Source organism: Lactuca sativa, chromosome 4 (genome assembly GCF_002870075.4).
Source record: "Lactuca sativa cultivar Salinas chromosome 4, Lsat_Salinas_v11, whole genome shotgun sequence".
Classification (NCBI taxonomy): Eukaryota; Viridiplantae; Streptophyta; class Magnoliopsida; order Asterales; family Asteraceae; genus Lactuca; species Lactuca sativa.
Genome location: NC_056626.2, coordinates 362,078,164 through 362,092,398, shown reverse-complemented (window position 1 = coordinate 362,092,398; position 14,235 = coordinate 362,078,164). Strand labels below are relative to the sequence as shown.

General features: G+C 34.4%; 2 protein-coding genes across 4 annotated transcripts; both read left to right on the top strand.

Annotated features, from left to right (window-relative positions):
* The first annotated feature begins 8,550 nt into the window (after positions 1–8,550).
* LOC111879177 (F-box protein At5g67140) lies at positions 8,551–10,086 on the top strand. The gene is made up of 5 exons (XM_023875652.3): positions 8,551–8,711; positions 8,827–8,973; positions 9,271–9,406; positions 9,571–9,669; positions 9,778–10,086. The coding sequence occupies exons 1-5, from the start codon at positions 8,614–8,616 to the stop codon at positions 9,985–9,987; spliced, it is 690 nt and encodes a 229-aa protein (XP_023731420.1). The 5' UTR covers positions 8,551–8,613; the 3' UTR covers positions 9,988–10,086.
* A 1,025-nt stretch (positions 10,087–11,111) lies between these two features.
* On the top strand, positions 11,112–13,606 carry LOC111879166 (tRNA nucleotidyltransferase cca2). Of its 3 annotated transcripts, none has more exons than XM_023875639.3 (2): positions 11,112–11,268; positions 11,857–13,606. In XM_023875639.3, the coding sequence occupies exon 2, from the start codon at positions 11,946–11,948 to the stop codon at positions 13,479–13,481; it is 1,536 nt and encodes a 511-aa protein (XP_023731407.1). In that variant the 5' UTR covers positions 11,112–11,268; positions 11,857–11,945; the 3' UTR covers positions 13,482–13,606. The 3 variants fall into 3 exon arrangements, with proteins under 3 accessions (XP_023731407.1, XP_023731406.1, XP_042757422.1); XM_023875638.3 differs by having other exon boundaries at positions 11,113–11,268; positions 11,767–13,606; XM_042901488.2 differs by having other exon boundaries at positions 11,127–11,268; positions 11,942–13,606.
* Positions 13,607–14,235: the final 629 nt, after the last annotated feature.

Sequence of the window (14,235 nt, the reverse complement as noted above, 5' to 3'; positions counted from 1 at the left end):
ATAAACTCAGGCATAACCTAAACAGGCTATCCTACTACTGTCTAATCAGCACTATCATGCAGCTCAAACACATATAATAGGCACATAAGGCATCATTCCTAGATCATTAGTTCTAATCTAGCATGCTGTTCTATCAACTGTTAATCGTAACATAATCTTGCATGGGTATTTTAGGGTACTTACTTGAGCTCGGTTGATTGCATGCACCACACCCTTTTCTCTTTTCAAAGTTATTTTTCTTTCTGAATTCTTTTGCTTTTCTAAAACTGTTTTTAGTTCTCAAAAATCTTTTTACGAAACTGTCTTTTCATTTTTGAAAACTTTTCATCCGACCCCTCAGTTTGAGTTTAGGCACACCCGAGAGCATCCCCGAATCCCTCAAACCAAGGCTCTGATACCAACTTGTAACATCCCAAAATTCAAGACTAAAAATTTCTTTTTAATAAAACATTACGTTAAGCAAATTCATCGTTTTCAAACATAAACAAAGTATTAGTTTCCAAAATACATATTCGTTATCAGAGTAAACATCCCCAGGCTGTCTAAGTTATGGTGTGTGCCATGCGATCATCCCAAGCTCCATCATCTGCTACCGGAAGTACCTGAAACCAAAACTGAAAACCGTAAGCAGGAAGCTTAGTGAGTTCCCCACCCTACCACATACCATGCAACCACATACTGCACATACTGGGCCGCGCTCGCTATCCTGGGCCTCGCCCGTTACAACGGCCCCGCTTGGCTTCGAGCCCCGCTCGGATACATATCTGTTTCGCTTAGGCCTCGCCTGTCACAGGGCCCCGCCCACTAACATATAATAGCACATAAACATCTCACATAAGCTAAACACATACTAACGGATCTTGTCCTAAGGCCTCGCCTATCTCTGGGCCCCGCCCCTGACCTGCTACTAATGAGTCACAAAATCCCGTCCATGCTCCTACTGGTAGTGAGATAGAGGCCCAACCCACACTCACTCCTTTCCTGACTTGGGCCTCGCCCCTGCTCTGCTGCTACTGAGATGTGGAACACTATCCACACTCTGCTATTGGTGAGATATGGGACCTCGCCCACACTCACCTCCCTATCAGGCACATACAAGTATCACACAGACATCAAGTATAAACTATCACATAAACCATTCCGTGGGCACCCGCCCTCTATCATTGGACCTCGTTCCGAATATCATACTAGCATACTGTGCCTAGGGCTAACCCCCGGGTCTTCTACTCATAACTACATGGGCCGGCATTGTGGCCGTAGACCCATTCATATAAAGGGAAACTCACCTGATACTGCTGAACTGCTGCTGCTAATTCCTTTGACCGCTACCTGACCACTGACTCCGAACTGCTACTCCACTAGCTCCCCGAGCTACCAATATCAACATAAAACTTAGTCTAACTGACCTTCAAAGGTCAACTAAGTCAACTCTTGTCAAAGTCAAAGTCCTGGTCAAAGTCAACCTTCCAGGTCAACCCTACTCGCCGAGTCCACATACTGACTCGCCGAGTTCTTATGCTCAAAGTCCTTCCAATCGCGACTTGACTCGCCGAGTCAGCCCCTGACTCGCCGAGTCTACTGATTCCCGAATCCTGCCCTGTCCAACTCACTGAGTCCTTGCTCGACTCGCTGACTCAATTCTTAACTCGAAGGGTTTGGGACTACGCGACCTGACGCGCCGAGTCTAAGAATAGACTCGCCGAGCACAAGGTAATCTTCATCCAACTCGCCGAGTTGTTCATCCAACACGTCGAGTTCATGCCCATCTTCAACCGACTCGACGAACTGTTCATCCCACTCGTCGAGTTCCTCCTCATCTTCAAGCTACTCGCCGAGTCCACTCGAAGGACTCGCCGAGTCCATTCAGATCTACATACATGCAGGGGACTTTCGAGTCATGCATGGACTCCAAACTGTAGATCTACCCTTCCCAAGCCTATCCCCCACGTAAAGTTGCAAACTTTACGTGTAGAGAGGGAGATCTAGGCAAAAAGCACCATAAACTAGGGTTTAAGGCCAAGGGGCTTCAACATCAACTCAAGGGCTGATACTTTATGCTTCTCCAGTCCATAACACACTTGGATCTGAAGTAGCAACTCCAGATCCGGCTCCTAACTCAAAATAATATCGTTATGGCTAAAGAGCCCCAACAACCACACATAAATCTAGATGCAAAAAGGGTCCAGGAACTAGTTTATACCTCCAAAAGCTCAGAAATGTCTTCCCAATCCCGGATCTACATCCCCCTTCTTGCACTCTCAAGATTCTTCTTCTTTCTCCAAGCTTAATGCACTCTTGAAGGCAATAAATGGCTCAAATAGAGGATATGGCGGCTAGGGTTTGATATCCAGGGCTTAAGAGGCAGTAAGGAACCCTAGGAAGAAGATTAAGACGTTTATATAGGCTCCAAGTCCCGAATTTAGGGTTTTCCACGCACAGACCAGACTCGCCGAGTCGCCTTGGCCGACTCGCCGAGTCGGTCACTTACTCCTCGACCCGGATCCCGCTCGGACTCGCCGAGTTCCTCCTTGGACTCGCCGAGTCGCCCCTTAACATTATGGTTTTCTTTCCTTTCTTGGCCTTCAAAACTTTGGGTGTTACATGATGTGAGTAAACATAGGCAGCTATAGACTTAGTGCCTAATAAATAACATCGGCAACTATGGACTTAGTGCCTATTGGACAAACACTGGTAGCTATGGACTTAGTACCTGTTAGGAATTGGTAGTTATGGACTTAGTACCTACTAGATAAACACTGGTAGCTATGGACTTAATACCTGTTATGAATTGGTAGCTATGGACTTAGTACCTATTAGATAAACATTGGTAGCTATGGATTTAGTACCCGATGAATAAACTATAGCAACTATGGAATTAGTGCTTTACGAACGAGCATTGGCAGCTATGGATTTAGTGTCAGTCCTATAATCCTGGAAGCAAGGGACCTCGGAATAAACGAATGCATGATAGATGACTCTTAGGATAGATCCTTAAGAGTAAAGAAGATAATGGGGATGAGTAATTGGGTTGATTTTTTGATTGTTTAAACATAATAATTATATTATTGTGGGTTGAAAACCCTATGTACTCACCAGGTTTCCCAACCTGACCCACTCAGTTTATTTATATCACATGTGTTGATATGAAGTCACATTACACTGAGAGATTAAGGAGATATAAATCACTAGTGATACTGAATGTAAGTTCTGTTTATGCTTATGTTTCTGTGTTGAAAAATGAATAAAAATATTTTTCTTCAGAAATGCTTTGATAACGTATTTATCATGTTTTACTGGGAACAAATTCCGCAACATTTTTATTAAAAGAGGTACTCTGATTTTTATAAAGCATAAACAAAATCGGTTTTTTCTGGCCGTGAAAATGGGGATGTCACAATATGTCTTTCCAAGAAAGCCCCAAATCATATCTTTCTGGCTGAATGGGCTGGAAAGACAATTATACACCAAACCCCGCATCTTTCTTTCTTTATTGGATTATTAATTTTTTTAAATTTATTTTTTATTGAATTATTACTTTTTTTCATCATTCAGCACAGTCAATCAGATGTACAATCAAACAGCATGGTTTCTTTCCCAGTCAGAAAACTTTCTCAGACAACACTTTACCGGACATCACTTTCCCAGACAGAAACTATCAAACGGGACCTTAGTATATATCCTGGTGTAGCCCGGGATACCCTTCAAAAAAAATTCAGTAGAGTAATTTTTTCCGGATTTTTTTTCTTATTATGTATTAAGCGTTTTTTTTTTTTTTTTTTTTTGTCGAGATACCCATTTACTTTAATCCTGGATCCGTCACTGATTTGACAACGAAGTTTCTTTCGCTCCCCTTAAATCCAAGAACACATTTATCACCTCCCCATTCTCCTTCCATCCACTTCCTTTTCTTTCCCCTCCCCTCCTCTCCTCCCCCTCGTTAATTTTTAATCTCGAACACATGATGATAGTAACACAACTTATGATGCGAAAGAATAAGAGAATTTTTTTTTACATTGACACAACTTATTCACTCAAGCTCACAACCAATGTCAATAATTGATGTAGTAAAAAGCTTTCAACAATTAATTAATATCACTTACAAAGAGGCACCAAGCAAGCTCCATATGATATGATTCATAAACAAATTCAAAAACTGTCTTAATAATGCCAAAATACAAATTTTGAACGTCATGAAAAAGTGTTCCACACCATGTTTTATTATTGTTAAATGAAGTCAAGACTCAAAAGGCATCAAGTGCTCTTCAATTTATAGTGTCATGAAAACAGATGTGCAGGATTTAATGTTAGAATTATTTTCTGAAAAACACATTCTATCGTCTTCTTTTTTTCACAATTAACAACTCACACAAGTTCGAGATCACTTTATATCTACACACAATTGATCTTTGAGTCTTAATCAATCTAGTTTCACAAACACTAGTCCATATTTGCGAATGCTCAAGTGATTTTTTAGTGCACCTTTCATCAATTACGTTTTCTTGTATCTTGTAGATTTAAAAAAAAATTATTTTTTTTAAATGTCGGCACTCTAAAACATAACACAAATCACACCTCCAATAATGCATATACTTGGTTTTATCATATTAAAATTGGGCTACGGCCTCTTTTTGTATTGAACTTTTTTTTGCCATATTGATTGTCTTGTTTCCGTTTCATTTTAATTACACTTTTCAAGTTAATAATAATTCTAGACGTATTTCTCAATCTTCATGAATACAATCAATATTCTTTGATTTTATGATTGTAGAAGACTTTGTAGCAAGCACAAATTTAGCGTTCTGTTTGCTTCTTGCTTGTTCTTATGGGTATGTTTTCCGTTTTTGTTGGTATTTGATTATCGCTCATATTTGCTATTGCTATTGGATTGTTTGTTTTGATTATTGTCAATATGGGTCAAAGATATGATTTTTTTTAGTCTGTTACTACTCGAATTGATGGTAAAAGTTATGTCTATTATAGTTATGTGACGAAGAATTTTCCAAATGTAAAACATAGATAAGGTTATGTTGATGGTACATAAGGTAAACCTAAAGATGAGAAAGTTAGAAACCATGCAATGTTGTGTGATATATGTGAAATGATAATTCTAAGATTACAATTGGATCAACAACAATGTAGTGCAATCCAATGGTACCCAACTGGCCAAGTATAAAGCTAAAGAAGTTTGGGATCGTTTGAATAGATCATACACCCAATCTAATTTGCTTTATAGTATATTAGTATAATCTGAAAACAAATAGTTGAGCTCTAAACATAATGCTTCAAATGTTGAAGATTTCTATGTTGCGATGTTCTATTTACGATATCAATTGACTTTTACTGAATTTGCTGAGTTTGAAGCATTTAAAACATACATTACTAGGAGGAAGGATCAATGTTTGATTTAGTTTTTGATGGCATTAAGGTCTAACTTTAAAGGCTTACATGGGACTATTAAAACTTATAACCCTGTTTCTACAATTGATCTAGTTGTTCACAAAATGACCGTAAAGGAGACTTGTCTCAAACCTTAGGTAGATAAATGGTTTGAAGCATCAACTACTCCCATTATTTTTGTTGTTCACAATGATCCCATCCTACAAATTCGTCCGGGTTACGTCACTCCCTAAAGTTGCTTTTGATGAATGCATATTTTGCAAACATGAGAAACATTAGAAAACAATCGCGACACTTGGAAAGGGATCGTAAAATTCATGTTGGATCTTGATAAAAATAAGCACACCAATACTTCTTTGGGAAAATGTTCCACGAGAAAGATTGGAGATGGGAAGAAACCACTTTTTTGGCATGACATTTGGGTGAGAGTTGTGCTAGTAAAGCTAAAACTCCCAAGGCTTTCGTGTTGAAAATCAATACAAAAAATTCTTACTTTTGCATCGAGGAGCTTCTATGCATAATTCAAATGGACTTAGAGTCAGCAAAGAAGGTCTTCTTAGTGGTAACCTAGAGGGTGTGCGAGTGGTATGGTCGCAAAGGGCCTCCGATTTTAAGGGGCATCCGAATTTAGGGAAAATATATAGTAATGGTTTATAAAATACATTTTATGTGTTTTTATTAAAGAAATTAGCAGCTAACTATATATACAATGTAAAATTTGGTTGCAATCTTAAAGTAATTTTAATTATGAAAAAAAATAAAAGAAAATCAAAAATTCAAAATCTTATCATAAATTCTATATTTATAAAAAATTTAAGGAAATTATGTATATAAAAAATACATATATGTTTCTAGTATAAGTTCAATCAAATGTTATAGGTTTTATAAAACTCACAAAAATATCAAACCCTAACAAACCTAATAACAGTAAAAATAGATTGTCAGTGTTGCTCGTCTCTTTTTAAATTTTCTAAATTCCGTAGATGCTTAGCTTCTTTCTCTCCCAGGCTAAATGCTTATTTTTTGAATGATTTATTTATGAATTTATAATGAAATTACAGAATAATAAAGTAGAGGAAGTAATAAAACAATGTTCTTGTTTTTTCTTATATATAGCATAGTGTCTTGTGAATTATGTTTATCACTCTATCACCTAGCTTTATAGTTTTAACTTTTCAATATTTGGTATACAGGAGTTAGAATAGATCATTAGCAAATTTTAGGGTGGGGGTGGGAGAGGGCGGAAATGAGATTCCTATTTTTTGACTTTTAATATTAATATAATATAGTCCGATGCTTAGAAATGTTAGAAAACAAGAATTTTGTTTGTTGTTCTAACTATTTTAAACATTAACTTTTGATAAATATTACAAATATATATTGTTAAGTTATTAACATTGAGTTTTTTTCGTTAAAACAAGTTACCTCTAACTAGAAAATTTGAGTCGGATTGTTCTAAACATAAAAAGAAAACAAAAAGAATAACAATTTGTTCATAGTTAAAGAGGATCTATCAATTGATTCGTCGTTAAACAAATGTCGAAACATCATCATCATAAGGAGTCGGTTGTGTAAGAACATAGAGAAGAAGACGTTGAATTACATGTGCTAGAAAACATGGATGAAGTTCATGATGTTATGGAAGAATCTAAAGAAGAAGAATTTGAACTGCAAGTTCTAGAAGATATGCCTTTTGTAGATGAAGACATATCCACCTTAAATGGTAATGATGATGACAAAGAAGATACTCCAATGAACATGTATGATCCTAGAAACTAGAACATCTAATGAGTGGATACATGATGTTATGGTCATGAATTTACGAGATGTTTGATAGTATCTTTAAGTTTTGAATTTAGTGATAACAAAATTACTTAATAATACTTTACAAAAAAATTATGGGGCCTCATTTTTATTTTCACACAAGACCTCCGACATGTTAGGGTCGGACATGAACCTTGTACATGTGTTGTTGAAGTAACTTATTTGGTTGCCATGCAGTTTAAGTTTTGTGCCAAATTACAAATTCCAAAGACAAATTGGATTGGACATTTGACTCCAATGGAGTTTTCTCCATAAGATTGCTAAGACAACTCAAATATGAAAAAAAAAAAAAAAATCAATTCTAACTCGAATAAAATCCAACATAATTAATCTGTTTTGGATGACAAACAATCTTGAATTGCATCTCGTTAACTCTGAATTTGGTTCGTAGATATCAATTGATATCTAGCATACGTTATGTTCACTATGATGACATCTAAGTGAAGGTATTAATCATACTTTTGTGACTTTTTTATACTTTTGTGACATCTAAGTGAAGGTCTTGGAACGAACTGAATATCATTTCTTCTTCTCCGATCCAACAACTCTTCATCGACGATGGGCTTAGTGTAGCTTCAAAGATAAAAGTAAACAACTTCGTACAATTATCTTATCAATTTTGTGTTCGTCTTGAAAGCAATAACACATTGGTGTTTAAAATGATCGAAAATCACAACGATTTCTTTTTTATTTGGTTAGTCATAGATCAAAATCGTTTAGCTTATATTAGCATGCTTGGTATAGCTTTCATATTGTTGCATCCTCTTTCTAATTGTATTTTCTCTCTTGTATTTTGCCAAAAAAATATCAATAAAGTTTTCATTGTTAAAAAAAATATGTATGTCATGCTAACCGGACCAAAAATGCCATTAGCCGAAATATTAAAAACTATTATCTCATATAAAAACATATAAACATGTTTTTGTCCAAACATACAATTTTTTTGTGCTAAAAATAAAATATTTTTGTACCCTATCCTATCTTCCAAAGTCCCCTAGCGTCACAAATGCCAAGAAAAAGTTGTAATATACATAAGAGTTTACGTATTTAGCTTACAAGTATTATTTTATATTTTAATATAGAATTGAAAAAAATAACAAATTACACAATCGGAAAAGTACAAGTAATAGTCACATAAAGTGGAGACACTTTCTTATTCAATGTACATCTTAACTTGCAGAAGGTACAATCAAAATAAGCATGAGATGGGTTCCATGTTGAATATTCAAAAAAGTGACACGTGTGGAGGAGAGAATCTGATGGCGAAACGATGACAACATTCCTCCGCCATTGCTTTCTTCTACACCTCCTCACGAAAACCTCTTAAAACGACGATTAAACCCTTCTTCTTTCTCTCTCTCTCTAGAATTGGGGCTTTTTTCTCTCTCTAACATGACGATCGAAGAAGGAGAGGCTCAAATTGACCAGCTTCCGATGGACCTACTTGCTCATATATTCGTTTTCATCACCTGCTTCAAGGATTTGGCGCAGTACGTTTCATGATCCTTTTGTTTTCTAATCGAATTTTTTATTGTTTTTTGAGATTTCGATCGTTTTTCGTTTTTTAGCATGTGTGTTGACTGTGTTTGTATGTGAATTATGAAGAACGAGCAGTGTGTGTAGAAAATGGAGGGAAGGCGTGAAGCAATCGATGGGAAGAAGAGAGAAATTGAGCTTTGCAGGTTGGAAAATGGATGATAAATCAACTTCTCGCCTTGTTTGTTATGCTTATGGTCTCAAGGAGCTTGACATGTACGCTTTCCACTCACTCCACCTTTTTTACGCTTTTTCACCCTCTCTCTGTTTTCTGTGTTTAGCATTTCAATTACAAATTCTTTGAGAAAGTTTTTGACGTTGATGAGGAAATTTCATCGATCAATTTTGATTGTTTGGGAAAAAAGTGATTATGATTTGTAATTTAGGTTAAAGTTCATAAAAATTTAGGCATAACAACTTTGAAACACGCATCGAAATCAATCATCAGATGCAAATTACAAGGTATTTGATGTTTTGGATTGGATTTCTGATTGTTTTTGTTATGATTTTCAGTTCAAAAAGCCGATGGGGTTGCCAAATAACAGATAACGGATTATTCCAGTTATCTACAGCAAAATGCATCGCCAATCTTACCTGCATATCACTATGGGGAATGACAGGGATCACAGACAAAGGTGTTGCTCAACTGGTATGTGTTTTATCAAAAACATTCAGAATCTTCAAGAATCATGCATTTTCTTTACATAATGGACCTCTAATCTTCAATATCATAATCTTAGATTACTTGATTGTTTTTGGCTTTTGGCTTCTTGAGAACAAACAAGTTGACCTTTTCTTGTTGACCATGTACAGATTTCAAGGGCCAATTCATTGCAACACCTAAACATTGGGGGCACTTTCATAACAGATGAATCTTTATTTGCAATTTCCACCAGCTGCCCGAATTTGAAGGTCAGCTGCCCGAATTTGAAATACAAATAAAATAAATGAAAGTACTTTGCTATTTTTAGAAGTATAAAAAAAATAAAATGATATTGATTATATTTCACATAATTGCAGAGTGTTGTATTATGGGGATGTCGTCATGTTACTGAAAATGGGCTTCAAGTTCTTGTAAATAAATGTCGGAAATTGGAGTCAATAAATGTATGGGGTATGAGAATCCCTCTTGATTCCTTTATTACCCTTTTGGAAATACGTCCAGCTCTTCAAATCACCCCTCAATCACTGCTTAATATCGAAAATGCCCCTCTGTTACCTGTTTTTTGAGGGCTTATTATTGGTAAAAAAAAATGTGTACAGATTGTTGTGATTGTATGTAATTTATTTATTGACATAATAAAATGGAAACTTTGTGTGTTTTCTCCATCTTTGTTGGTAATTTTGTTTTGATTGTTTGATAAATTGTTTAAAGCTTGGATTTTTGGCCAATAAAATACATGTTAAAAACTATTCAGTGACATTGTACAAAACAAAAAAAAAAAATACAAAATGCAAAATAATAGGAGATTGAAAAATCGATTGATCTCAAAAACTAGCTTTTGTCTCGTAAGATATGAGAAGCTAATTGATAAACTAATATCATTTAGTAAAAATATAAGTGATAAAATAAATGGAGAATATAAAATGAAATAAACAAATATTTATATAGATAACAATTAATGATATATAAAGGTATATTTGGAAAATTTATTGAAAATGTTCGATGAACTTATTTGTAAATAGAACGGTTCACTACCGACACAATCGAGATTTGGTACTAACTGCTCAAACTCTAAGCTGAAAAACTAGTTTTTGCATGACAATCTAGCTGATAAAATAATAACGTTTTTTTTAAACTAGCTGATAAACTAATTGACAAATATAAAACGACATAAAATAAATTTTAAATATATAATTAAAAACATGTTATATTATATAGAACATTATTATAATTTATTTCATCATATTAAACTATTTAGTTACAAAGAGTTTTCCGATCATTTTCATTTTTAAAACACTTTATTACATTTGATATTATATTTGCAATATAATTTATCCCCTCTCATGTATAAATTTTCAAATAATTAACTATTAACACAAACATATATTACTTGTTATTTCTATAGAATTTAGAAGTAACTTAATATTATGTTTTAAAAAAAGATAAAGATAAGTTTGATTGTTTTTTCAATTTTGAATTTTGACACTAAAATTTTATTCTTTTTCAAACTTGACATTCCGTTTGTTTTTGTTCCAAATCGAAAATCATATTTTACAATTTCTTTCGACAATATCTTTCAATATTAACCATTTAACAAACTTCATTTTTCTAAAATAATATGGATCATTTTTAAAAATTTGTTAAAATATAAAGATATAAAGATATTTGTCGATTTTGACTCAAACATAAATGGCGTCATTCAAATTCGCGTTTACCCTGATTAGGTTAGAAGGTGAATGTGAATCGGCTCTCCGCTACTAACCGTCGTCTAGTCTCAAGTAACTCCCGCTTCACTTTCGCCCATCTCCGCTCCTCTCTTCGGAGAATCTCAAGTTTGTTGCAATCAGGTGCTGCTTCTTAATCTCTTCATCCATATTCATATCTAATTGAATCGTTTCACAGATAATACTCATAGGTCTTTTGTTCAGTCGTCTAGTTGCTTAACCTCACTCAGTTTTTGCACAATCAGGGTTTCATCCTGTTCTTTCTTTTGTTCTAAGAATGTTTTTTTGTCGAATTCGTTTGCTTTTTCATTCATGATATAAATGAAGTTACGTTAGCAGTGTTTGCATTTGCTTCCTTCTTAATCTTTATCACAGCAAAAAACGTGCAGAGTAGGTATTGGTTTTGTTTTGTTGAACCCTAATCCAGAAGCTAAAACAAATTATTTTGACTATTTCATCATTTAACCAATGTATCTATCTGTTCGAATGTGATGCTACTTTAAGTGAAAAATATAAATAAGCCCATACTTTTGAGGAGTATTTTCTCAAATTCTTAGTTGAATGACTGAGTTTTGTTTTTACTTTAATAGTGATAGTTTTCTCCCCAATAAATATTTGCAGCCACTTTCAGTGTGGATATGGCTAAGATTAGTGAGAAAATAACACAACTAAGATGGTTTTATGGATCTTCTCTGACCACAACCTTTACAGGAAAGCCTCTGCATAAAACCACCATCAAGTTCAAGACTCCATTACTCCCCTTTCCAAGAACTCAAGTGTTGTATCGTTGTTGCAGATCAATGATGAAGACAGATACAACATTACCTATCATAGTCAAGGAAACCATCGATCCAACTGATAAAGAAAAACAGATATTCGATCGATTGCGTCAAGTTCTTGCTCATTTCAATCTTGACACACAGCTTCGTGTTGCAGGTGGATGGGTTCGCGATAAGCTTCTAGGAAAAGATTGTTATGACATCGATATTGCTCTTGATAACATGTTAGGAAAAGAGTTTTGTGAAAAGGTAAACGAGTATTTAGTATCCACAGGTGAAGAATCACAAGGAATCGGTGTTATTCAAAGCAATCCGGATCAATCCAAGCATTTGGAAACAGCAAGAATGCGATTATTCGATGTCTGGATCGATTTCGTCAACTTAAGATCCGAAGATTACACTGAAAACAGCAGAATTCCAACCATGCAATTCGGTTCTCCAGAACAAGATGCATATAGAAGGGATCTTACAATCAACAGCTTGTTTTACAACATCAATACATGTTCAGTTGAAGATTTTACTAAAAGAGGGTTGAATGATTTGAAATCTGGGAAAATCGTGACACCATTGCCACCCAAAGAGACGTTCTTGGATGATCCTTTGAGGGTTCTTAGAGCAATTCGTTTTAGTGCAAGGTTTGAATTTGAAATGGATGAAGAATTAAAAGTTGCAGCTTCAGACAATGATGTGAAATCTGCCATTGGTGGGAAAATTAGCAGAGAAAGAATCGGGCATGAAATCGATCTTATGATATCCGGGAATCAACCGGATAAAGCAATAACTTACATATCAGAATTAGGTTTGTTTTGGGTTGTTTTCACATTACCTGAAAATTGTAAACCTTTAATTTCACAAGAAGATGATAGAATTTGTGTTGAGTATATGAATTTGGGAATGAGACAGTTTCTTGAAGTGGGGTGTAGTTTTACAAATGAACAGAGAAGGATTTATTTATATGCATCGTTGTTTCTTCCACTTAGGAAGACAGTTTACATAGACAACAAAAAGAAAACATTTCCAATTGTGAATTTCATTTTCAAAAACTCTTTAAAGTTAAAACTTAGTGATGCGGATGATGTTACGAGGCTACATAATGGAGTTGAGAAGCTTTTGTGTTTGATCCCATTCGTGTTATCAAATGAAGATATGAGTAAAACTGATTTGGAAATCGATTTGATTGAAGTTCCTGTGAAATTGAAATCAAGGATCTTGTTGGGTTTGGTTTTGAGGGAAATGAAAGATTTGTGGAGGGTTGCTTTGATGCTTTCGAGTATTGTGGGGGGACAAGTGGAGAAAAGGAAGGAAGTGTTTATGGAGGTTGAAAGAGAAATATTGAAATTAGGTTTGGAGAAAGTGTGGGAAGTCAAACCTTTGGTCAACGGGAAGGATATAATGAAACATTTGGAGCTTGAAAAAGGGGGCCCGGTTGTTAGTGAATGGCAGCGGAAGCTTCTACAATGGCAGCTTGCTTATCCTTCCGGAAGCTTAGAGGAATGTGTTGATTGGATGAAGAGGGAAATGGAGAAGAAGCGTGCTAGAACATCAAGAGGAGAATAATCTTAATCTATTTCTAGCTGTTTTTATTATTTTTTTTTTTATCCATAATAGTAAGTTGCTTACACTTTTTTACCTAATAAGGTTTAACTGGACAATCTTCTTTATTTATTTTATTTTTTTGATTACTTATGTGGTGCTAAATCAGCATTTAAATCACACTCAAGCCTAAAAACGGTTGCTGTAATCACAAACCAACAGATTTATTTCAAACAATTCTAACTAAATAATGTTCATTATGGTAGATCAGGCAGTTTTATTTACGCATATTAAATTTGATAACAATTTCACAAATTTAAACACAAGTATTCTGAACATAATTCAAACAAAAGATTACCCATTTGATCAAAACTAATTTGCAACTTCCGGGTCTAGATTGAAAATCAAGAGTTTGAAGTGTATACAATTAAAATCCAGTTTTCGTCTAGATAATATTTGAACTATGACAAAATTATAAAAAAGAGCAAGTATATGATCCTTCATGACATGTACAACAACGATTTTTATATTTAATTTTTTTTAAGGTTCAGTGTTAAATACTATGATGAACAAAATTATAATTTGTTTTTCAAAATGAATATATATATATATATATATATATATATATATATATATATATATATATATATATATATATATATATATATAAAGAAAAACGAAATATCTATAATATGTTAAATTATAATTTGCTTTTAACTTTTAAGTATAAAAATATGAGAAAATTACAAAAATAATCTAATCATTTAACTACTTTGTG

Excerpts from the sequence above, each read along its gene's own strand:
- LOC111879177 (XM_023875652.3), top strand. The coding sequence starts at position 8,614 with ATGACGATCGAAGAAGGAGAGGCTCAAATTGACCAGCTTCCGATGGAC. Across the intron at positions 8,712-8,826 it reads TGCTTCAAGGATTTGGCGCA|AACGAGCAGTGTGTGTAGAA; the intron begins GTACGTTTCATG and ends TGAATTATGAAG. Across the intron at positions 9,407-9,570 it reads ACAAAGGTGTTGCTCAACTG|ATTTCAAGGGCCAATTCATT; the intron begins GTATGTGTTTTA and ends GACCATGTACAG.
- LOC111879166 (XM_023875638.3), top strand. The coding sequence starts at position 11,784 with ATGGCTAAGATTAGTGAGAAAATAACACAACTAAGATGGTTTTATGGA.